Raw genomic sequence first — 24863 nt, forward strand, 5'->3', positions numbered from 1 at the left:
TGTTCACAAGAATGAAATCATACCAAGTATCTTTACCAAGCACAATGGAATGAAATGACAAATCAATAACAGTAGGAAAACTAGAAATTTCACAAATATGTGAAAATTAAACAACACATTCTTGACCAACCAAAAGATCAAGGAAGAAATCACAAGAGATTAGAAAAAAAATCTCAAGATAAGTGAAAATGTAAACACAACATACCAAAACTTAAGGGATGCAGTGAAAGAAGATCTAAGAGGGAAGTTCATAGGTGTAAATATGTACATTAAAAAAGAAAGATCTCAAATCAATAACCTAACTTTATACCTCAAGGAACTAGAAAAAGAACAAACTAAACCCAAAGTTAGCAGATGGAATGAAATAATAAAGATTAGAGCAGAGATAAACAAAATAGAGAATAGAAACACAATAGGAAAAAAAATCCAAGAAACTAACAGTTGGTGTTTTGGAAAGATCAACAAAATTAACAATCCCTTAGCTACATTAACTAAGAAAAAGAAAAGAGAAGACTCAAATAAGTAAAATCACAAATGAAAGAGGGGACATTACAACTGATGCCACAGAAATAAAAAGGATCATAAGAGAATAGTACGAACAACTATAGGCCAACAAATTGGATAACCTGGAAGAAATGGATAAATTCCTAGAAACATACAACCTACCAAGACTGAATCATGAAGTAATAGAAAGTCTGAACAGATCTATAACTAGTAAGGAGATTGAGTCAGTAATTGAAAACCTCCCAACAAAGAAAAATCAGGACCAGATGGCTTAACTGGTGAATTCTACCAAACGTTTAAGGAAGAATTAATGCCAATCCCGCCAAAAAATTGAAGAGATGGAAATACTCCCAAACTCATTTTATGAAGGCAGTATTACCCTGATCTCAAAGCCAGAGAAAGACACTACAAGAAAAGAAAATTATAGGCCAATATTCCTAACGTATATAGATGCAAAAATCCACAGCAAAATACTAGCAAACTGAATTTAACAGCATGTTAAAAGGATCAGACAACCATGATGAAGTGGGATTTATCCCTGGGATGCAAGGATGGTTCAACATATGAAAATCAATCAATGTAATATACCACATTAACTGAAGGACAAAAAACACTTGATCATCTCAATCAATGCAGAAAAAGCACCTGACAATAGTGAATACAGCTTCATGATAAAAATACTCAATAAACTGGGAATACATGAAAACTACTTCAACGTAATAAAGGTCATATATGAAAAGTCCACAGCTAACATCAGTCTCAATGGTGAAAACAGAGCTTTTCCTCTAAAGTCAGGAACAAGGCAAGAATGCCCACACTTGTCACTTCCATTCAAAATAGTATTAAAAGTCCAAGCCAGAACAATTAGGCAAGAAAATAAAAGGCACAAAAATTGAAAAGGAAGAAGTAAAATGATCTCTGTTTGCAAATGAAATGTATACAAAAAGCCCTAAAGAGTACACACAAAAAAGTTAGAAGTAATAAATTCAGCAAAGTTGCAGATACAGAATCAACACAGAAATATCAGTTGTGTTTCTACACACTAACAATGAACAATCCAAAAAGAAAATTAACAAAACAATTCAATTTATAATAGCATCAAAAAAAAATAAAATACTTAGGAATAAACCTAACCAAAAGGTGAAAGACTTATACTCTGAAAACTACAAAACATTGCTGAAAGAAATTACAGAAGGAGCAAAAATGGAAAAGCATCTTGTGTTCATGAATGGGAAAATTTAATATTGTTAACATGTCCATATTACGCAACACAATCTACCGATTAAACACAATCCCTATCAAAATGCCAAAGGCATTTTTTGCAGAGATAGAAAAATTCACCCTAAAACACCTCTAGAATCTCAAAGGACCCAAAATAGCCAAAACAATTTTGGAAAAGAAAAATGAAGTTGGAGAGAGATCTCACACTTCCTTATTTTAAAACATACTACAAAGCTATAATAATCAAAATAGCATGGTACTGGCATAAAGACAGACACATAGACCAATGGGATAGAATAGAGAGCTCAGAAATAAACCCTTGTTTGTACAGTCAAATGATCTTTGATAAGGACCACTCAATTGGGAAAGGACAGTATCTTTACCAAATCGTGTTAGGAAAACTGGATATCCATGTGCCAAAGAATGAAGTTGGACCCTTATTTTACACCACATACAAAAATTAGCTCAAAATGGGATAAAGACCTAAATGTAAGACCTAAAACTATAAAATTCCTAGAAGAAAACAGGGGGAAAGTTTCAAGACATGAGATTTGGCAATGATTTCTGGATATGACACCAAAAGCACAGGCAACAAAAATAAAAGTAGACCAATGGCACTACATCAAACTTAAAAACGTTTGTGCATCAGAGGATACAATAGAATCAAAAGGCAACCAATGGAATGAGAGAAAATATCAGCAAATCATATACCTGATAAGGTATTAATATCAAGAATATATAAAGAACTCCTACAATTCGACAACAAAAAAATCAAGTAACCCGATTAAAAAATGGCCAAAACATTTGGACATTTCTCCAAAGATAATATTTAAATGACCAACAAGCATATGAAAATACACTCAACATCACTAGTCATCAGAGAAATGCAAATCAATACCACAATATTATGTCACGCTCATCAGGATGCCTACCATCAAAATAAATAAATAAATAAGCATTGGAGAGGATGTGGAGAAATTGGAACACTTGCGCACTGTTGATGGGATTGTAAAATAGTGCAACTACTGTGGAAAACAGTATGAAGTTTCCTCAAAACATTAAAAAATAGAACCACCATATTATCCAGCAATCCCACTTCTATTTACCCAAAAGAATTTTTAAAGGAATTTGAAGACATATTTGCACTACCATGTTCATAGAAGCATTATTCATAATAGCCAGGAGGTGGAAGTAATCTAAATGTCCATTGATGAATAAATAAATGTAGCAACATACACACAATGGAATACCTTTCAACCTTAAAAAAAAGTAAGGAAATGCTACAACATGGATGAACGTTGAGGACATTATGCTAAGTGACAAAAGTCAGTTACAAAAAGACAAATACTGCATGATTTCACTTATAAGGACGAATCTAAAGTAGTCAAGTTCATGGCAATGGAAAGTAGACTGTGGTGGTTACCACGAGCTAGGGTGAGGGGGAAAAAAGAGTTAATGGGTATAGTTTCAGTGTTTGCCAGAAGAAAAAGTTCTGGAGATGTATTGTGCAATGTAACACTTCTGAACTATATGCTTAAAAACAATTAAGATGATAATTTTTAACTTCTTTTCCGTAATTAAAAAAAATAGGTTTAGGGACTTCCCTGGTGGCACAGTGGTTAAGAATCCACCTGCCAATGCAGGGGACGTTCAAGCCCTGGTTCGGGAAGATCCCACATGCCGCGGAGCAACTAAGCCCGTGCGCCACAACTACTGAGCCCACATGCCACAACTACTGAGCCCGCGCACCTAGAGCCCATGCTCCGCAACGAGAAGCCACTGCAATGAGAAGCCTGAGCAACGCAACGAAGAGTAGCCCCCACTCGCCGCAACTAGAGAAAGACTGCGTGCAGCAACGAAGACCGAACGCAGCCAAAAATAAATAAATTTAAAAAAAAATAGGTTTAAAAAGTCTCTTTCAGCGTTAACCCAGGAATTTTATAAGTAATTAAATTTCTGACACAAGAGATGTCAAGATAGTGGGGACAGAAAACTGGTACTATGCATACGCCTTTTCCACCACTGTTGGGGGTTGAGAGGGAGCAGAGACAGGCTGCCTGGGCATCCCTGGGCACAGGGGCCATCCCCTCTGTCCAGCGGTTCTCACTTTCACCCTGTGAGTCTGGGCATGGTGAGTAGGAGTCGCTGTGCTTACAGCTGCGGGTTGCAGCACAATGGATCCACTTCAGGGATCCTGTAAAGGGTGGGAACAACTAATAGTGGAGGCTGCCCTCCAGGTGGATTCAGCCATTCCCCGATGGGCAAGGCCAAGCTTTCTAGAGCGCCCCATAAGGAAAGCAGAAACACAGAATTGAAGAGAGGCGGGAGGACAGAAAAAGCCAGGCCCATACTGGGCAAAGTGAACCCAAGGATTTTAGCACCCTCTTTCTGAGACCTAAAGAGGAGGGTTATTTACTGGAGAAAGACGTCAATTCTCCCATCGGAAGGGGGAGAGAATGAACAGAAGACAACACTGCTGGGCCAGGGGCACCAACTCCATCTCCTCTTAATTTCCTCAAGCAGATTCAAAACAAAGTGAAGTTGATTCTCAGTTTATTGTTAAGTCCTCTTTTTACAGTATAAGTCTCCAAAAGGTCAATGCAGTTTTATCTCATAAATAACATGTCAATCATATAAAACAGCTGGAACCAAAGTAGAGAAATATATACAATATAATACATTAAGTATTTTCAATATTGTTAATTGAATTTTTCATATTAAATTAAAAGAGGCTATTCTGATTTACAATGTCATTTCTCTAGTTAAAATTAAACCTGTCAAAGACGTAATATACATTTTTTACAAAACAAGCACAGCAGCATTAATAAAACTGCTCATGATTGTAATTTTTATTTTTCTATAATACAACTGCACCCGTGTTACAAAAACAAACAAAAAAGGCATTGCACTAGATGGTTTGAATACTGCTTAAGTCAGTATGTTAACACTTGAGGAATAATGAATGGCCTGATCTGTTTCACCACCAGGCTCATTCGCAAGGGTTTTCACTCTGCCAGCTAAGCAAACTTTCTATACAGGTAGATTACTTTCCTCAGCAGTTTTATACAAGCCCACCACACTAACGGGTAAAAAGCCAAGGAGAAGCTAATGCCACAAAAAACAATACAACCCTACTATTTACAATACCCCATAAAGGCCAAAGCTAGAAAACCACTCACTGCTGGATCAAGGAAAAAATTATAAGTAGGACATTCTGTAGGAAAATTTGAGTATCTATAAATTTAAAATATTCAATAGACTACAAAAGGGCTTGCAACAGCTTATTCCCCTTATTTTTCTTAGGCTTGGGTAAGAAAAAAGTGAATCCTTTTCATTTTTAAATAAAGTTTTGATGGCATCAAAACACTTCACGTTTATAAATAAGATTTTTATACAATGCAACATGTTCACATAGCTTTCTTGTGCTACTATCAATTATTCTCAGAATTCATTTTTTTATTCTAAAGAAGAAAGTATTAAGATTTCTTCCTCGTTCTTATCATCATCAAGGTTCTCCAGGCCTCAAAGGGGAATTCAAGAGAGGTAAACAGCCATTCAGTGCCTGACACTGAGTACACAGTATTTGAAAAGACTTATGTATCTGGTAGTGGCCTAAACAAGAGCAGCAAGAGGCCGGGTATATAGTTCTACCACTCAAAACAAATTAAATTTTATATTTCCCCTTCATTAAGACAGTTTTAAAAGGACAGATCACCCTTGCAAGGCAACAAGTACTGTTTCAGATTATATCATATTGGAATTTTTTTTAGCCACAAAATTACCTAAGCAGCAGCAGTACTTTAAAAAAAAATTGGTTCTTCAAGTCATGGGCAAGGAAAACAAAATCAACATGACACATTATTGTCAAGAGCTATTCCAATGGCGCATTCAAGCTATACACTGAGACTAAAACAAAGAAACAACCTGATTACAGCTGGGGGAAGACACCTGCTCCTGGAAGTGCTCCTGACTGGGGTGAGGGAAATGGACAGGATAAATAACCCTAAGTCTCCTGACAGAAAAAATAAACAGATGCAAAATATGTTTGCATTCAAAATGAGATGCAAAATCCATGTTCCTGACACATGAGAAGTGAATAATGTTCCACATCTTTCAGCCCTGTACAACTCCTTTACTGGCCTTTGATATCAAAACTAAAATCGCCATTGTTTTGTACGTTTTCAAAAGGCACATCACATGTTAAAAAAAAAAAAAAAGAAAAAAGTGCCTATCATCAGATCAGTCATAAGTCCTTGGTCAGTTTGTTTCTAGTACAGAACAAACCATGTTTCTAATAAGCACCAAACACCAAACTAATGCTTTCATTTTCTCGAGCAAACTTTCCAAAATGTTCCTATTTTACATGCTTAGTCTCTGTAATTGGAATGTAACCAGATTTTTTTCTTATTATGTGAAAGTTGCAATAGAAACGTGCTACTATAGGAAGCCTGAAAAGAGTGGAACCCTTAAAACTTTACAAACCCCAAATTATCCTTATTATGGAAAAGAAACCAAGAGAAAATATTCAGGGTTGTGTTATTTCCTCAAAGACAGTTTAGTATACTTCTGATCACTTTTTAAATAAACAAAAACTCTATTAAACAATAAGTTTCTCACTAAGAATATCTTACCTGTTAACATTTCTCAATAGTCAGAACTGGCCTAGAAACTGGTACAGAAAGTTAGAAAACAGGGATGTCCATACTGGAAACTTCTTAATTTTATAGATGCCACATAAATTGCTAGTTATATTGAAAAGGATACTTTACGTTTATAAAAAATAAAGCAAGTGCTTCCTTCACCCAATTTATTGGATCAGGCCTAATTTATTTTTTATATTAAAAAAAACCCTTCATTAATAATTATCCCTTTGGGGATTTAGTCATTGTAGACTAATTTACTAATGTTTCCCTGAAAGTGGGAGAAAACCTTGAGTATGAGCATGTGTAGACAAGTGCAGTTCAGCATACTACTTGCACAAAAGCTGTAAACAAGCTTAAAAAAACAGGTCCAGGAAAAGGCTTAAAGTTAATGGCTGTAGCCTCCTGTCACCCACAGACAAGTAGAGACAGAACTTGAAAAATATCAAACACACTTGAAAACAGGGCAAGATACAGAACATGACAGGATTCTCAATTTAAGTCAAATTCCTCAGTAAAACAAGAATAGATTGTATCAATCTGTTTGTTTAACTGGCCATTAATAAAATAATTCAGAATTTTTTTAAGGTTTCAGAAATTCTGCTAAGAGGTAACATTAAATTGTTACATAAGAAACACAAAACAAATTCACCAGCTCTACAAATGCTTTCTAGGTAAAGAATCTGTCCAATATGATGCCGGGAGAGTCATAATCTATGAGACACTGTTTTCTTAACAGGATTGTTAGCAAATATGACAACCCATTTTTTCACCCTATCTCATCTCTAACCATACATTTGTCCTCAGCCCTTCGAAATGTGCCTAGATTTCAGCTTAAGTGAACAAAATGTTCATGCAACGTCCCAGCCTATGGATAGCTCATTTGTAGGTATCAAAAACCAAAGTGCAAATCCATGGAGTTTTAACCCTTCAGGCTACAGATGGCCTCCACAGCCGCAGAACTGAAGGGGCTTTGCATACAGTGGTGAATGTGATGAAGGAATAAAACATGTAGCTTATTTTTGGTCCTTGGTTCCAGGCCCCTTTTCTCCCTGGTCCATTTCAAAATATGTGCTTCGTTTCAGCAGTTCAGACCCAAGCCTGTCCAGTGGTCTGGTACCATCAGGAAATACTTGTCCATTGCTTCACAAAATCTGGTCCTATACAACTCTGGAGAGACAACAGTCGGCATTTTACCTAGGATTATGAAAGAGAAGAGGGAAAAGGAAGCTGTCACATAATTGATAAGACAACTGACTTCAACGGCTATGTTCTTTCATGTAAACAGACATAAAATGCCATGGTCTGTAAACAAACACACCACGGCGGGCTCAGAAAGGAGGGAGGGTGTTCACTGTGCCACAGGACAAGGGACAGGTCCTTCTCGGTAGGAGCTGACGCTCCTGCTTACAGGCGAGAGATGTCTAAAAGCACAAATGGCACTGGCAGCTCTCAGAGAACTTAGAGGATTTCAAGTGTTAATTCAGGACAACCTCCTGTTCAGAACTTCTGGCCTTTTTAACTTATCATTTTGAGAACCTCTGGCATCTTAACACAAATTTAAAACCCCATATTTCCCCACCTAAACAATTCCCCTTATTATTTGATCACCTTGGAAATGATGATAAAATCAAAGATAACCACTTACGTTTTAGAATTTTTTTTAAAGTGTCCATTTAGTATATGTTAACTGATGAGGAAGATAATGAGAACAGTTTAAAGAGTAAACAGAACAAAAATTCTGCTCACCTTGTCCTCCTAAAATTCCTGTTGATTTCACAACCATCTCAAGCTTTTTGTCCCATGTAAATGTTCGGATATAATCTGTTGCAGGGGGCGAGATTAGCAGTAAAGGTTCTCTTAATAAATATAAGCAGATGACAACCGCAATTACCATTACTATTACTTCTACAATAGTTATTAAGTGCTGGCAATACTGCAGGTGCGGACAATATGCCAGGGACTGTCCTAAGGGTTTTTACCATATTAATTCATTTAATCCTCATAACAACCTCATAGGGCTTCATCTTCAAGTGACTTTTGAATACAGATATTTTTGGTAAAACTAATGAAAATGGAAATGAGGAACCTGAATAAAAGGTACCAGAATAGAAAAACTATTATTTTTAAAATTTCAAATGAAAGTTTGTGAAATTATTCAATAAGCTATTACTAGACCAGATAGTCTTCAGATTTTACTCTGGCTTCAGTCATGAACTATACATAAGGCATGCTCATCAACTTACCTATAATTCCAACTACCAGCTCACTGCTGGTATCATCTCGCCCAACCAGCAAAGAATAATCTATAATGAGGTGGCTAGAAAGGAACTGGGAGTCGCTACGGATTGAGGCTCTCAGCACAGCTTTGGAATGAGAACGGATATACAGAGGGTTGTCTCGAACCATCTTTAAGAGATTTTCATCCAGCAGGACTACATCACAACTCTCTTTCCCGGTATCGGTTTTTACGTTTCGATTCCTAAGTGAACCCTTCAAATCAAAAACCTAGCAGAAAGAAAACTCTCTGTCATTTCTGTGTGAGTTGTTACAAATGGTTAATTAAATTAAAAAGGCAGAAAGCTTCCTTGTAGCCACTACTGTTATAAACACTTTAAAATTTAATTTTAAAACCTAATAACTTACATAAGTCATTAAATGCATACATTGTAATTGTACAATACATAAAACACATGGTCATGTAATTGTATCATATGAAATTAATAGCTAGGTACTCATTTATTGAAATATTTCAGAAATATACTGACCCATTTAATCAACTCTAAGAAACATTAACAAGTAACTCCAAAAATATATTGTTGAATCATAACGCAGTTTAAAAAACAGATGCAAACATTCAGAGGAAACTTTAAGTATCGATACCAAAACTGTGCAATTACTTAGGACAATGTAGAAGCAACAGCATATCTCTAGGAATTTCTGGGCATTAGGAAAAGCAATGCACTCAAAGGTCAGAGACTTGGGTACTAGACCAGTGCGACCTGAAGTGTTATTCGACAGACCACTGCTAGACAGGCTTTCCTGGCTCATGATGACAGAGAGGTTAGTGCCAGAATGTAAATCAATTACATCATTAAACCCACAATTTAGTTCAGCAGATGCTTTTTCCATAGCAAGACATTCTCGATGAAGAAAGCAGTGTATTAAATTACATTCTATTGATTAGTACAAGCTCTCATCGCACCACGGACTGGAAACAGTTCAAGGACCAGCACTGTGAAGAGTACTGTTCTAGAATCTAGACCAACCTGAGTTCTAGGCATAGCTGTGTGACTTTGATAAAGTACTCAATGTCTCTGAGCCTCAGTTTCTTCATCTTTAAAACTGTTATGTTGCATCTGCCTTCTTTTTCTATAATTCTGTGTTTCTAGGATATTGGATATGTTAAATTTTAGGACCAGTCCACAATATTCCTCTTTATTCTTTCCTACAGGGTTCAATAACTCAAAAGTTAAATTTTGCCTAGTAACCAAAATTTAGTATTTACTATCAAATATCATGTTACTCTCTGATTCATTATGTTCAGGAACCAGAAATACAAAGGGTAAATGCTAGCTAAATGCTTTGCATAGTCCAGTATCCTTACCTGTGCCATCTTTCTCCCATAGAAAAGATTTTCCATGACAAGGAGATCTAGCTTCTTCTCAGTGTTGTTCTGGGAATTCTTATAACCAATTCTGTAAACTCCAAGAATCTTGGCCAATGCAGTGGGCCTCTAATCAAGAAAAAAGTAAACTCTTATCAAAAAGGGTTATTTATGAATATTATGCTTAGTGAAATAAGTCAGTGAAAGATAAATACTGTATGATATCACTTATATGTGGAATCTAAAAGTAATACAAATGAATGTACACGCAAAACAGAAACAGACTTAGATATAGAAAACAAGCTTGTGGTTATTACCAAAAGGGAAAGGGAATGGGGGAGGGACAAATTTTTTGTATGAGATTAATAAACTACTCTGTATCAAACAGATAAGCAATAAGAATATATTATATACACAGGCAATTATAGCCATTATCTTGTAACAACTTACAATGAAGTATAATCTGCAAAAATACCAAATCACTATGCTGTACACTTGAAACTAATACAATACTGTAAAAATCAACTATACTTCAATTTTTCAAAAGGATTACTTATAATTTAATACCAATATCTGGATTATTCATGTATTACCCAAACAAGATTTTCTATTAATATGATCAGTCACAGGACCTTAAAACAAACTCAAACCTTTGAATCTATGAAGCAAGTAAAGCAGCAATGCCAATAAAATTATCAGATCTTTAACATTCTCCCAAGGGGTAATCGTTCTCAATTTCTCAAACTCACAAATTTTATTATGACATAATTGCTCCAATAATAGGCAATAAACCCATAAATGGAAAAAAAATCTATGTGACTCTTTCATATTCACGGAAGGGTCACTGCTTCATGACAAGTGGGTAATCTATATCTCTCTATATATATATGTAGGAAAAAGAGTTTGAAATCCATGCATTCTACCACACCTCAATAGCATAGCGGAGATCTAGTCATGTTCTGTTCACATATTACCATGGAGAAAACTGCCATTAGGACTCTCAGGATGTGAAAAAGCCCAGTAAACTTACAGATCAAGGTTTGGGTTTCTACCTTTTGTTGAACAGCATTTGTAATATAATTGAAGTAGTGTGGTGCAAAGTCAAGGAAAGACTGGACTTCCAGACGAGGCATTTGCTTCAAAATGAATCTATCATCTAAAAGGCAAAAATTTCATGTTTATTCAATTGCAATATTTACTGAGGTAATCTAAAATAAATCATTCTAAAAATCCCAAATGATTTGTTTGCTTCACATTTTTAAGGGATATTTTCTGACACCACTGAGAAGATTTTGATCAGAACACAGCTCTCAAGTAATTGAAGGTTTGGAAGGGCTTCTGAGGATTTACATAGTCAAGAAACCTTTACTTTCGACAGTACCACACCTAAAGTCATCGCTAAATGATCTATTTTTTTTAAACTACCAAGTAAAATGTTATAAATTCCTTTGTTTACAATCCCATAAGTGACAGTTATGAAAGTTCTTATCTAGCACATCTTTCCTGATGCATTTTCTCAAATAATTTCGCTTTCAGTGAGTATGGAAAATGGAATGTGAAATAAAAATGGTCACGATCTTCTGCAAAACTTTGTAGGTTAAGAACTTGGCCTTCTGGTTTTCAGGTCAAATGTTTCTATTTTTATCTTTCTCTCATGAGCTCTGAGGTACCTTTTGAGTCTTCTAGAAGTTCTCTGTTATTATTTACATTTGGAAAACTCAGGACTAGAAAGAATTTAGTAAGGATTTGATCAATATTTGTCTCTCATTACACACCATACATCATATATTCTTTTAAATATGCTTCTTTCATCCTCTCAAGCATAAAAAGAAAAACATGTTTGCAAAAAGGCAGTATCGTATTACCTCAGTTCAAGGGATTCATAAATTATCCGAGGGAAAAAGATGGATACCGCTTAATTAGTAAATGATTAAAAAGACTTACCTTCAGTTGCGTAAAAGGCAGCTCCTGATTTGCCTCCTCGGGCCTGCCACGGAGAAGAGTGAGAAAGGGAACGAATGAAATCTTCTTCGCTGCTGCCCAGAATCACTTCTCGCATCTTATGAAACTCTCCCGCATAGTAGAGCCGACAGTAAAACTTGGCGTTGGCATCGGAAAATTCTATAAACAGAAGTGTTTTTTTAAAAAAAAGCTCTTCTGGATCAGAAATACCTTTTCCTTTTCCTTCTTGCTCACTCCCCACCCCCACCAAATGCAATCATTTAAGTTTCTCCATGATAGCATTTTTCACATTAAGTCTACTACATCCCTGTTTATCACAGTTCAGTTAAAGTTATCTTCAGGAAGGATTAAAGAGCATCTTATGACCACCCTTCATATTTCTAGAAAAATCAAACAGAAAATAAGACCCATTTCTAATTTTATGCTGGTTACTGTATTTTCATCATTGTACTTTTACATCTTAAATTTTTCTATAGTGTTATAATTCTGGATAATAAATTTTTGGCACTCACACGTACACACACAATTCTAGATGCCTTATTAAGGCTCTGTGGCTCTAGATTATACAAAAAGTAATTATTTAAAGATCAGACATTGCATTAAATTATAATTTATAAATTAAATTATAATTTTAATTAAATTTATAAATAAATTTCCTTCTAAATTAAATAATGTATATTTTATAAACTAAATTTAGACTAAACAAATGTTCATCAGTACACAGACTTAATATTCATTTCAAGGAGTAGAATATTTATCTAGTGAGAAGCTGGAAGCTTCAAATAATGGAGTTTGCTCAATTATAGTCCTGGTCCCCAAACCAAAGGTATTTATCTCATACTTACGGAGCTCCACATGAGGATTTGTGAGTTGCTTCTTCTGTGTATCTCCTCCATCTACTTCATCTAAAAGATTTAACATCATTAGTAAAGCCAAAGTTTTAGATAGTTATCAGGTCATTTTGTCTCTTCTTTTTCCCCTGATATAACACTAAAAACAAGTCAGTTCATGTTATCCTAGTCAAGTCACTCTCAAGCAAGCATCATGTATACAATTAACTGTGTAAATTACAATAAAAATCTATGTACCTTTTGAAAGATCAATTTTTAGATTAAAAATCAGAGAATTCAGATTGAAGAATAATTTTTCTTACAGTTAAGTAATCTCTATGATAGCAATAAAATAACTCAGCTCTAACATCACGACTTTCTGTGTGGCTTCTTTACCAGAGTTTATGACCAGTTTTCCCTGTGTATGGAATAATGCTTCCCCAATAGTCTGAGATGCTTTCTTTATCATATACTAAGATATATGTACAATATAGAAAATATACTAGTGTCTACTTCAGAGCTATTTTTTTTATTTGACTGATTTGTCTGGCAAACCTACTGCCAGATCCACTCTAATTATTGTAGAGTTGAATACATTTTAATATCTAGAAGAACAAGTCATCCACTAAGTTTCACATTTCAAAGTTATTTTTTTCAAAGCACCAATGCCTTCCAAGGATCACAGCCCAATAGCAGCCTATAGAATACTTAACGCATATCTTAATTACTGATGAAAGCTTATCATGCAGTTCCTATTTTTTAAACAAATAATTCATGATCTAACCCAGGGGTTGCCAAACTATTCCTGTAAAGGACCAGATGGTAAGTATTCTACTCAGTTGCAACTACTCAACTTGCCGATATAATGCGAAAACAGCCAGACGGTAAGTACACGAAAGGGTGTGCCTGTGTTCCAACACAACTTTATTTACAAAGACAGGTCAGCATAGTTTGCCAACTCCTGGTCTAACAACCCTGTATTCAAACACAATCAGGTAGATATATTTTTTAAATATCCAAATGAAGGTGGGTATCAACAACTTCCACCTTACACAGACACTGGAAAAGAAAGGAAACGTCCGAGGGGGTAGTGGGATGAAAACATTTGAATATATACTGTGAGCTACATAGTGAGACAGATATTTTACATGTATAATGTCACTTAGTCCTCAGTAAACCTTAGTCCTCAGTAAACCCAGTAAACCTTGGAAGACACTGCTTTTCCAGTTCATGAGTACAGAAAGTAAGGATTTCTGATTCCACCACACAGTAAGTGATAGCAATGACATCTGAAACCAGTTGGATTCTCCAAGCGCCATGCTTTTCCCACTCTACCCCCACCAAGGTGTGAGAAGAGAGGGAATGCCCTGGTCTCAGCAATAGAAGCATCTACTTCAAGCTACAAGGAACATAAGCAACTAAAATAAGTAAATCGAAACCTAGAATAAGCATATTTGGTCTCCTTTAACACACCTTGAGGCTCAATGCCTTGATTCTCCGTTCCCTCCTTGCCCGTCTGCCCAACCTGGTAGTAAGCACTATCTGCTCCACGTAAGGTCTCTCTCTTCTGGGAAGAGAGATCAGGGCTTTTCCCTGCTGTCCCTCGGAAGAAGGACAACATTCCAGAAGCCTTTTTGGCTAAAAATAAGAGGTAACATATTAAGTACAGGTCACTGCAGGTAGAAAAATAAAAATTTTCAACTCATTCCTTTGTTAGCAGTAACCATTATATGAGAGTAATAAATATGAGTAACACTGATAGTTTTACTTGCACAGATTATTATTCCACATGTTTTATGGGATCTTTAGGGGGCAGTCAAGTACTCTTATCATCAGAAACATAAAAGAAGAGCAATGTTCAGATAGCTATATATCAAAATGTGAGAAATTATATAGAAGGCCTTTTAAAAATATCTTTCCAAGGCTGTCAGAATATCTTCAGCAACAAGATTAAGTTACGGCTGGGTTCTTACAGTATCGCAGTATAGTTAATTAAACTAATACAAAACAGTATTCCAAGCTACAATGCGTCAAAGTTAAAGGTTTTTATATCATCTGTCTTCCTACATTTCAACATAGCAAAATATACAGTTTTAGTTTTAGCATTTTTCAGAAATAAGTAGTACAGGATGACCAAAAATATCACTAAAGCTTGCTCTATACTTTTATTCTTAGTTTTGAGCTTCATCATATCACTAATACATATGATCCTAATCTTGTACATTTACCATTAACAAAACCCGCATCAAATGTCGATCATGAAGTGCTTACGTAGGGCAGCAGACACCATTATGGCCTCCTTAATATCCAATCCCACCTTGTTCCTTGCTAACAGAACTCCAATTTTGTTTGAGGCAGCAATGTGTAGAGTCCCAGGAAATGAATCATGATTTATTTAAGCCAACCAGGACAATGCTGCTTACCACTTTCTCAGTCTCCTTTGCAGGAAAGGGTGGCCATGAGACTCACTTCTAACCAATGAGATTGAAGGGGGAAGGGAATTTCCCAATAAAAGAGAACAGTTGCAGCTTGTACCTCCCTTCCTTCTGCCTCAAGTGCAGAGATTAAGTGGGACATTTTTGACCATGAGTAAAACTTAAGAGAATCAAAGAGAAACTACCCCTATGTTGTCATGACAATGCTGAGTAGCTGAACCAATGCTAGCAACTGTCTACCTGCAGTTGCTATCTTAGAAAAATAAACTGTCATTCAAGACCCAATAGTCACTTGAGTTTTCTGCTACTTGTAGTGAATATTCCTAACTGACAAAGTCAAAGAGATCCAAGTTCAAATCCCAGCTCCCCATTACTTGTGTAACCTTCAGCAAATTGCATTACCTAAGTCTTAACTTACTTTCTGAAAAATGGAGATATGTCAAATAACTCTTATGGGGTTATTATGGGAATTAAAGGAGACAATACATGAAAAGTTCTTTTCACAATGCCAACAATGCTGCAAAAACAAACAAGCAAAAACTGCTGTTATATTTCTTCAGTTATATGCTTTAAACTGAAAGCTCTAGCCAGGAAGGCAGATTCTCCTTCTTTTTGCATAGACCTATGAGTTTCTAGGAGTTTCAAATTCAATAAACTTAAGGTAAGAATCAAAGAAAAGTGAAATATGTACAAAAGAAGATATACAAAAAATTTTACATCCATACTGTATTTCAAAGACCAGAAGTAATATATCCTTGCCAGATGGCATTTCTTACTTAATGTGTTTTCTTCTTCAAACCACAATTACAAACAAAACTAGGAATTACTTCTCTATTTGTAATCTTACTTGGTTGTGGTTCTACTTCTGCTGTACGGTTTGTCTGTCCTCCACTGATCTCAGGTAATCTAATAGGGCTGCTACTCTTTGGTCTGCTGTCTAAAGTGCTAAAATGAAAAACAAAAGAAAAGTTGGTTTTATATGATTCAGACACAAAATAGCAAGTACTCTAATTCCTGTATTAATCTACCCCCCACCTAACCCCACCCGCAATATCAGAAATCTGATTCATAATTTATATAAACACAGGTTAGCATGGAAGAAAAAGGCTTGAAATATCTTCTGGGCTTAAGAAAAAGCAAACTGTAAAGCTATAAAAGCGTATGGAAAAATATATGAATGTATAGGCTCTTATAATATTTTTCACAAGTCTATCAGAGCTATATTAGCATCCATAAGTCCAACAATTATGACAATTTCTGTCTCAAATGTCTAAAATACTGAACACACTTAAAAGAACTGGTTTGGTGGGGGGCTGTTTTATTTTTTAACTGTTAAGATCTTTAATTATTATGGAAAATTCATAAATACTTTAAATTACAAAATCAAGCAGTAGTTTACTAATTTCAAAGTTACTATTTTTTAAATGAAAACGATAAAGAGAACTTAAAATGTTAAAAGTTTAAATCTGCAATACACAATAAACTTCTATGACAAATTATCAGAAAACTGTATCCTAAGAGACTTCTTAAGGTCTTTTGCTATACCTGAATTTTGTTCTAGCAACTATTGGCTAAAGGATGAGTGCCACTGACTATATTCTAGAAACTTTTATATTGACAATAAGCTAAAATAAAATTGGAGTAGGAGCACCTAGAAAATGATGACGTAGCTCAATGAAAATAGATTTTACTCAATAGCAAATCACCTGTTTGTTGGAAGCCCTTCTTCAGCACTGTTCCGCAGAGTCACTTTGGACAATTCCTCTAAGGCATTCCGGTATTCTTTACAACTTAGGGTAGAAATAGGTTGAAAAATGTTAAACATTATGGTCTTCTTTTAAAGTAAATCATATGCTTTAGAATAAGCTTTGCATTGTAGAAACACAATCATTGTAAGCATCCATAATTAAACAAACACGAGTTAACTAACAAAAGTTGTCAAGTACAAGCTTCATGAAGAAGGTCAATGTCTTCACAAAAAATAATACAAAATACGACCCAACACACCAACCAGGCTCAATATCCTAAACTATGATTGTCAAGGCCTCCACACTAACATTTAGATCAAATGCCTTCAGGGGTTGAACAACTAACTGAAAAGCATGAAACTTCACCATTTAGTATAACAGAGAGGAAAGGAACGTAAGAGTACTTTTCAACTTAAAGGTACTGAACTTTAAGAAAAAGCATATTTTTTTAGTTTGCACTGGCCAAAAAAATCCAACTCTTGGACTAGCAGTCTGGAAGCCCTGATTTAGATAAATCAGATGTTAGGGAACAAGGGAAGCATCTTAGCATGTATTATTTTTCCAAAACATTAGAAAAAGGTGACCTCAACTAGAAAACTTGCTTCCTCATAGTACAAAATATATGTTTTTCTTGGTTGACTTTCTTGCCTTTCTTATCTATTAATGTAGTATGTCTAACCAATAAAAGGAGAAGCAAATACTATCTTCATAAACGTCAAAAGGCAAAGATAAAAAATTTATCATATGGAATCTTCTAAAGGAAAAAAATTCCTCATTATCCAAATAGTAACTCTAAACTACATAAATGCTGAAGCCTATAAATCTATCTTGTTTACCCCTGTATACCCAGTACCTAGTATACCACACATTGCAGACATTCAAATATTTGTTGATAAATGGACAACTTGTAACCAATATTAAAAATAAAATTTTAATTTCAATGTCTTCCAAGAGGAAAAAAAATGTTTTTTATTAAACATCTTAGATTCTACTTAAACTAGGTTCTATCACTGCCAAGATACCATTAAGATTAAAAAGCTTTGTTCTAAAAAAAAACAAAAAAAAAACAAAAAAACAAAAAACAAAACAAAAAAGCTTTGTTCTTTTAGACATGATATATAAATATTTTTAACGAGGGGTCCTTCTTTAAGACACATGATAACTGTGGGCATGTAAATGGGTTAAGGCATAGGAACAGCATTACTCTAAGTAAGGAAACTTTACCTGCTATGTGTGGGAAGCAGGAAGGAAATGAATGAAGAATACAAAAAAGACATTCAGATGATATAAGGCAGGTATGTTCCAAGTATTATGCCAATAAATAAAGCAAAGGAAAGGATACAATGGATACATATTATAATACAGAGAATGGTTAAAGGATATAAGGATTAGTAAATAACTTGCCTAGTTAATTTAATTATTAGAAGCTTAAGAATCATCCTGTTATTATTTGGGTAAAGAGTACATTATCAGATACAAAAAGAATAAGCTGTCACACCCAAAGAATATATTCTTTTACTTATATTTAATATTTTACATTTACTTATATTTTGCTCTACTCTATGTAACAGAACTCAAAATACAGCAATTAATAAATACCCATAAAATATAAAGATATAACCATAGGCGAAAAAGCCCCATGAATAATACCTGAGAGCAAAAGCAATGATGGAGCTGGGCTCCTTCTCACAGACCGCAATGGGCACTCGTTCATGTTCATACATTAAGTAGTGTTTATCTGGATCACTGTTCAAAATTTTTAAATACATAAATCAGAACAAAATTAGCAGAAAATCACACATACAAACCATTAGCACTATTACAAGTAAATCTCAGGACAATTTTAAGTTAACTAAATAATGTACAATTACAAGAATATAATTAAGCCAAAATGTATGCAGAACTTGAACAAACAGCCAAGGAAAATACATCAACAGAAAGTTTTTGAAGACAACTGAAAATCATCAGAATTTTTTTTCAAATCAGAGCGTTATGGAATCATCACTCCAAACAAAGCTTTCCACACTGGCAGTGTAGAAAGCCAGCCTATGTTTTTCCCCACTCTGAGTGAGTCCAGTACAAACAAGATCACACGAAAACTTGTATAGCCATTGCAATTCATCATCACTATTAAAAAAGCATCACGTCCCAGTAAACTACTGGGTCAGTAATAACCTCATATACAATCAGCAATATGTTTTTATGATTATGAGATCAATAGATGTAGCAGTATATCTTAATAATATATATATATATAAGCAATTCTTTTCAGAATCAGTACTCTTAAGCATTAAGTAATATTAGTTAATGCTTTTTTAATCCACTCATTTACTATATAATGATTACATGTTCTACAAATCATATTATACCAAAAGACATCTCTTTTACTATGATGAAGTATAATTTTGGATTGAGAAATACATATATACAGTTAAATAAACATATTTAAATATGTAGAGAGTATATCTATAGAGAGATTTTTTTAAATGAAGTAAAAATAAAACCACCCAACAGCCACTGGCTTTTATAATACTTACAAAGGAAACGGAATAGGGTTATAGCTGTTTCCTGGAAGCAAATTTGCAAAGATGGCTTTCATGGTTGATTTTTCCTTCACCTGGCTGTCTGCGGATCCCAGCAAATGTCCATCAAATACATCTAGAATGAAAAATATTCTATTTATACGTTAATATTCAGAAAGAGTAAAAGAAAGTATAAAGAGTCAACTATATTTCATTTCCTTTTTGGAACACAGACATGTGCACACCATAATTACCAATTATGGTGTAAAATTTTTGATCTAGGAATAATGACTATCAAACAGGAAGCAATAGTGAAGCATACATAGCACTGACCCCAAGTGGCTCGTTTTTTTTTTTTTAACATTTCAACATGTTTGAAGTTGAGATCACCCTGCAACCGATGGCCTCTTACCGTCACAGGGCCAGGCAGCAGCCATGGCGTAATTACTGGCCGAGCATGCATGAACTCAGTCACAGCTGTTCCTGTTGCCACTTCAACTCAGTTATGCACACTGTGGCTATTACATCTGAGTTTAACTGCAATTTAAAAGTTATTTTTAAAGTTTACGCTACAATTAAGTAGTTGGTGCTTAAACAGAAAGCAAGGAAAGCAAGAAAAAAGGTATAAATTTGTTATTAGTGAAACAAATATTTGTTGTTAGCCAAATGGCTGCAATTTCTCTTTCTTTCTTACAAGGCAAAAATCATGTGCTTTAATGAGACTTAAGAAAGTAATAGCCCCAGAAAGTAGATGAAGCTGAATAACATTTTGTTACTGAGATATTTACATGTCAAGCAGTGCAACTGAAGAAGGGATATGGTAAAAAGCTACATCTAAAAGAGCCCTTTCAATAGTAAAAACTTTAAATCATAAGGGCTAAGAAAGCACTGTGTCACAGCACTTAGCGTGTTTGTCTCTACTGGATGAAGTGCAGTAAAAGTGACTTGACCTGTACCTTCGGAACTGCTGGCGGTATCAAGTTCTGGAGGCCCTCCCACGGCCTGCTCAGGCACGCCTTCGGGAGGAGTGGGCAGCTGGAGGTGGGGGGAATTGGTGGAGCTCTGACTGGACAGGGTAGCTAAGAAGCGGTCCTCTAAAGAAAAACAGAGTGCAAATGAGTCACTTTAAAACATTATGTCCATTTCTATCTAACAGCAATGTTTTTAAAATGCCAACTCCTATTTCTACTTCATAAACCAAAGAATTTTAGCTTCTTAAAAGTTACGTAGGCCATTTCAGTGCATATTTTAGAAATGGATACAAAAATCCAGACAGGTTATATGACTTGACCCCAATCAGATCTTAGTGACAGCACTGTGACTGGCAACCAATTCCGGCTCCTATGCCATATTCTTTGCACTAGACCATAATGCCTACCTAAATATTAGTTCATTCAATTTAATAGAGAATGCAATTATGACACTACTGGGGGAAAAAATCACATGCTTATTCTCAGGGGGGAAATTCACTTACTTATGATAGAAAAATGCCAAGAATTCTGAGTTGAGCTCTTGTTCTACAAAGATAGTCTAAGTAAATTTCCCTACCAATTTTCTAGGAAAGCACCTAGAAAAGTTACTCTATGAAATACTGAGGAAAAATTAAGTCTGGAAAAGATTTTAGTGATATAAAAATATAAATTAAACTTTATAAGATTTTTTTCCATGAAACCTGGCAGTTGACTTCATAACAGTCAAGACAGAAATTCAGTTTCCTTTTGTCTTTTTGTTCTTTCCCTAAAAGCAGTCTTCTCTATTTATCATGTACTTCTATATCCTAACTTATCTTATGCAATGTACTCTATGATAATCTTAAACTTAGAGTGCTACAAACGTTTTACAGGAAGGAAAAAAAAGTCTAGGTCCAATTGCAACAGAAAAAAATTCTCAATATTTAGTAGTTAAAAACAACTTATAGACTAAGAAATGTCTTAAATTCAATGACAGGTGATCACCAGACTCAAGGACCAACCTTTTTCCCCATTCTGAAGTCCTGGAGAAGCATTCCGTGGAGATGCATCCATTGCACTTATCTGCAGAGAACAAAATACTTTGTTCTTAAGGAAACATTAAATTTAAAACTTTTAATTTAAAAAAAAATTTTTTTAACCCAGTGAATCTTAACCATTTTGGCCTCAAGACCCTTTCAACCTCTTAAGAATTATTAAGACACTCAGATAGCTTTTGTTTATGTGGGTTATATCGTCCAATTTTTCCTTATTAGAAAATTGAAACTGAAAAAGTTATAGAACATGCATTTATTAATTCATTTAAAAATAACAATAAGCCCATTACATATTAACATAAAAAACATATTTTAATTAAAAATAGATTTTTAAAAAAAAATTGTTAAGAGTGGCAGTGTTTTATACTTCTACAAATACTTTAATGCCTAGCTTAATAGAAGACAGTTAAATTCCTCTCTGACTTCTGCATTTAACCTGTTGAGCTATATTATTATGATTAAAGTATATAAAGAAAATCTAGCCTCACACAGATATACAGTTGAAAAAGGGAAGGTTTCCCTGGTGGCGCAGTGGTTAAGAATCCTCCTGCCAATGCAGGGGACACAGGTTCGATCCCTGGTCCAGGAAGATCCCACATGCTGTGGAGCAACTAAGCCCATGAGCCACAACTACTGAGCCCGTGTGCCACAACTACTGAAGCCCGCGCGCCCAAAGCCCATGCTCTGCAACAGGAGAGGCCACAGCAATGAGAAGCCCGTGCACCGCAGCAAAGAGTAGCCCCTGCTCGCCACAACTAGAGAAAGCCCGTGCGCAGCAATGAAGACCCAACACAGCCGTAAATTAATTAATTAATTAAAAAAGAAAAAGAGAAACCTTGTGGAGCCCTTGAAAAGGGTCTTGGACCCCCAGGATCCCTGAACCATACACTTTGAGAATACTGTTCTAAACAGTGGCTCACAAACCCATTAAAGCATCTAGGAACTACTTATGATTATCCATTAAGCCTAGTAATCTTTGATTACCCACTGGACTTTCACGAGTCCCATTATTCATAGATAAGATACATTTTAAATGACTATCAGCCCTGTGTACAATTTCATTACAAAGTCATTTCTTAGATTGCTACTTAAAACGTTCTTTGATTTGTTCACCATACCAGAGAGACCTCCCTGGGCATCCTATATAAAATAACTCACCATCACCTACTCCCCTAGCAATACTCTCCATTTCTCTTAATTTTTTCTTCATAGCCTTGTTTCCATTTGTTTTTTAAATGTTTATTGGTTCATCTGTTTATTGTCAGTCTCATTAGACAAACGCTCCATAGGGACAATAACTACGGCCTTCATTCACAAACGTGAATTCCTTGCACTCAGAACAGTGCTTAAAAGCACTCAAGAACTATTTATCAAATGAATGAATACAAAGGCAGTGCTACAGATTCAAATCAACTTTCCATCTTTCAAAAAGATAATCATCTACTGACTGATTTTGTATTTTCAATTCTATGTCTCAATATTATAATGAGAGGTCTTACACCACTAGCTTCACTGTTTCATCAGTAAGCAAACAGAAAGGCCACTAGCAGTTTGTGATAGCCGTTAACTGTCCTGAACTACTTGGCAAATACTAATAAATCATCTTCAGTAATTCTTATTCTTACTCTCACCTAAACTTTAAGGAAAAGTGATTCCTACACAGTTATTTATGAGACAAAAAGGAGGAATTCAGTTACACAGTGTTACTAAATAACACAAAGATCCACGGCACTTGAACCCATCATTCCATGAAAATACTCTGCTACAGATACTACACACTTGTACAAAAAGATATTCTCTCAAAAGCCCTCATGATAACAGAATATTAAGCCCTTATAATATACTGACATTAACTCATCTGTTCATGGTTAGCATGGTAAGCAGAATTCTGTGATGGCCCCCAGGAACTCCGCCCCCTGGCATACACACACACACAGTTATTCAACCAAACATTAATCCAGATACTGTTGTGAAGGGATTTTACCATGTATGTAAGGTCCCAAATCAGTTAACCTTAAACTACGGAGATTAACCAGGTAGGCCTGACCTAATCACATGTGCCCTTTAAATCTGTGTCCAGAGGTCAGACACAGCAGAAGAATTCAGAGATTTGAAACATGAAAAGGATTCAATCCACTGCTGTAGGCTTTGAAGATGAACAGAGCCACATGTAAGGAATCAGGCAGCCTCTAGGAGTTGAGAATTGTCTCTAGTCAACTGCCAGCAACAAATGGGGGACCTCAGTCCTATAACCACTAGGAATTGAACTCTGCCAACAACCTAGATGAGCTTGGAAGATCCTGAGCCTCAGGTAACGGCCCTGGCCAAAACCTTCATCTCAGTTCTGTGAGCAGAGAACCCAGCCACACTGTGCCAGAGTCCTGACATACTGTGAGATAATAAATTTATGTTTTGGGTCACTAAGTTTGGGGTAATGTGCTGTGCAGCAAGAGAAAACTAATACAGTTAGGAAAGGTTAATTAAATCAACATGTAGAACTAACCTGGTGCATACCCCTTAAGAAAAGCTTCTCACTTAAGCACAGAGATAAGAACACCCAAAACTCATAGTAAAGTAAATTAGGACTCTATTATACACTCAGCACATCCACACCTTCTCCTTTATAGCACTTACTGCCTCTGTGATACTATCCTCAGTGATGCCAGTAGATAGTAGCTTTTGATAAATGTTTCCAATAAATGAATTATAATGTATTTTATTTCAGGCTAAGACAAAAAAAATTAATCCAGGTCACACCACCAAGAAACCTCATAACTTCAAAATTAAAAACTCCTACTATTATTAATAAAGTATATATTATGCTACCACTTTATTTTTTTTTGGCTGCGTTGGGTCTTCGCTGCTGCACGTGGGCTTTTCTAGTTGCAACGAGCGGGGGCTACTCTTCGTTGTGGTGCGCGGGCTTCTCATTGCATTGGCTTCTCTTGTTGTGGAGCATGGGCTCTAGGTGCACAGGCTTCAGTAGCTGTGGCTCGCGGGCTCTAGGGCACAGGCTCAGTAATTGTGGCACACGGGCTTAGCTGCTCCGTGGCATGTGGGATCTTCCCAGACCAGGGATCGAACCCATGTCCCCTGCGTTGGCAGGTGGATTCTTAACCACTGCACCACCAGGGAAGTCCTTAAACTACCACTTCTAAGTGTCATAAGAGAAATTAATTATATCTATACCAATATATATAGGCCCAAAGACAAAACTACATTTCATTACCTTGCTTTCTTCCCCTTGCCTCAGTCTTCCAGGACTTGGAGGAACTGAAGGCCGCTTTCTACCCTTCTCTTGCTGGACAAGGTCCTGCAACCTATAGTTAATGAAAAAAAGGAAAAGAGAAAAGAAGAATATGATTTTCCTTCTAATATCCTGAATAATG

General features: G+C 35.6%; 1 protein-coding gene across 9 annotated transcripts in view; it reads right to left on the bottom strand.

Annotated features, from left to right (window-relative positions):
• Nucleotides 1-4461: 4461 nt before the first annotated feature.
• PIKFYVE (phosphoinositide kinase, FYVE-type zinc finger containing) overlaps nucleotides 4462-24863 on the bottom strand; it is a 76147-nt gene continuing 55745 nt past the window's right edge. For 8 of the 9 annotated variants that reach the window (XM_068544561.1, XM_068544560.1, XM_068544559.1 and 5 more), the window contains 15 exons: nucleotides 24704-24794; nucleotides 21442-21502; nucleotides 20426-20563; nucleotides 19485-19605; nucleotides 18598-18693; nucleotides 16906-16989; nucleotides 16047-16144; nucleotides 14238-14402; nucleotides 12780-12839; nucleotides 11917-12093; nucleotides 11025-11128; nucleotides 9973-10101; nucleotides 8612-8873; nucleotides 8115-8189; nucleotides 4462-7562 (listed from right to left, as the gene is read on the bottom strand). In XM_068544561.1, coding sequence (XP_068400662.1) covers nucleotides 7447-7562; nucleotides 8115-8189; nucleotides 8612-8873; nucleotides 9973-10101; nucleotides 11025-11128; nucleotides 11917-12093; nucleotides 12780-12839; nucleotides 14238-14402; nucleotides 16047-16144; nucleotides 16906-16989; nucleotides 18598-18693; nucleotides 19485-19605; nucleotides 20426-20563; nucleotides 21442-21502; nucleotides 24704-24794 — 1777 coding nt within the window. In that variant the 3' untranslated portion in view covers nucleotides 4462-7446. The remainder of the gene's footprint in view (nucleotides 7563-8114; nucleotides 8190-8611; nucleotides 8874-9972; nucleotides 10102-11024; nucleotides 11129-11916; nucleotides 12094-12779; nucleotides 12840-14237; nucleotides 14403-16046; nucleotides 16145-16905; nucleotides 16990-18597; nucleotides 18694-19484; nucleotides 19606-20425; nucleotides 20564-21441; nucleotides 21503-24703; nucleotides 24795-24863) is intronic. The other variant, XM_068544564.1, reaches the window with a different exon arrangement.

Source organism: Eschrichtius robustus, chromosome 5 (assembly GCF_028021215.1).
Source record: "Eschrichtius robustus isolate mEscRob2 chromosome 5, mEscRob2.pri, whole genome shotgun sequence".
Lineage (NCBI taxonomy): Eukaryota > Metazoa > Chordata > Mammalia > Artiodactyla > Eschrichtiidae > Eschrichtius > Eschrichtius robustus.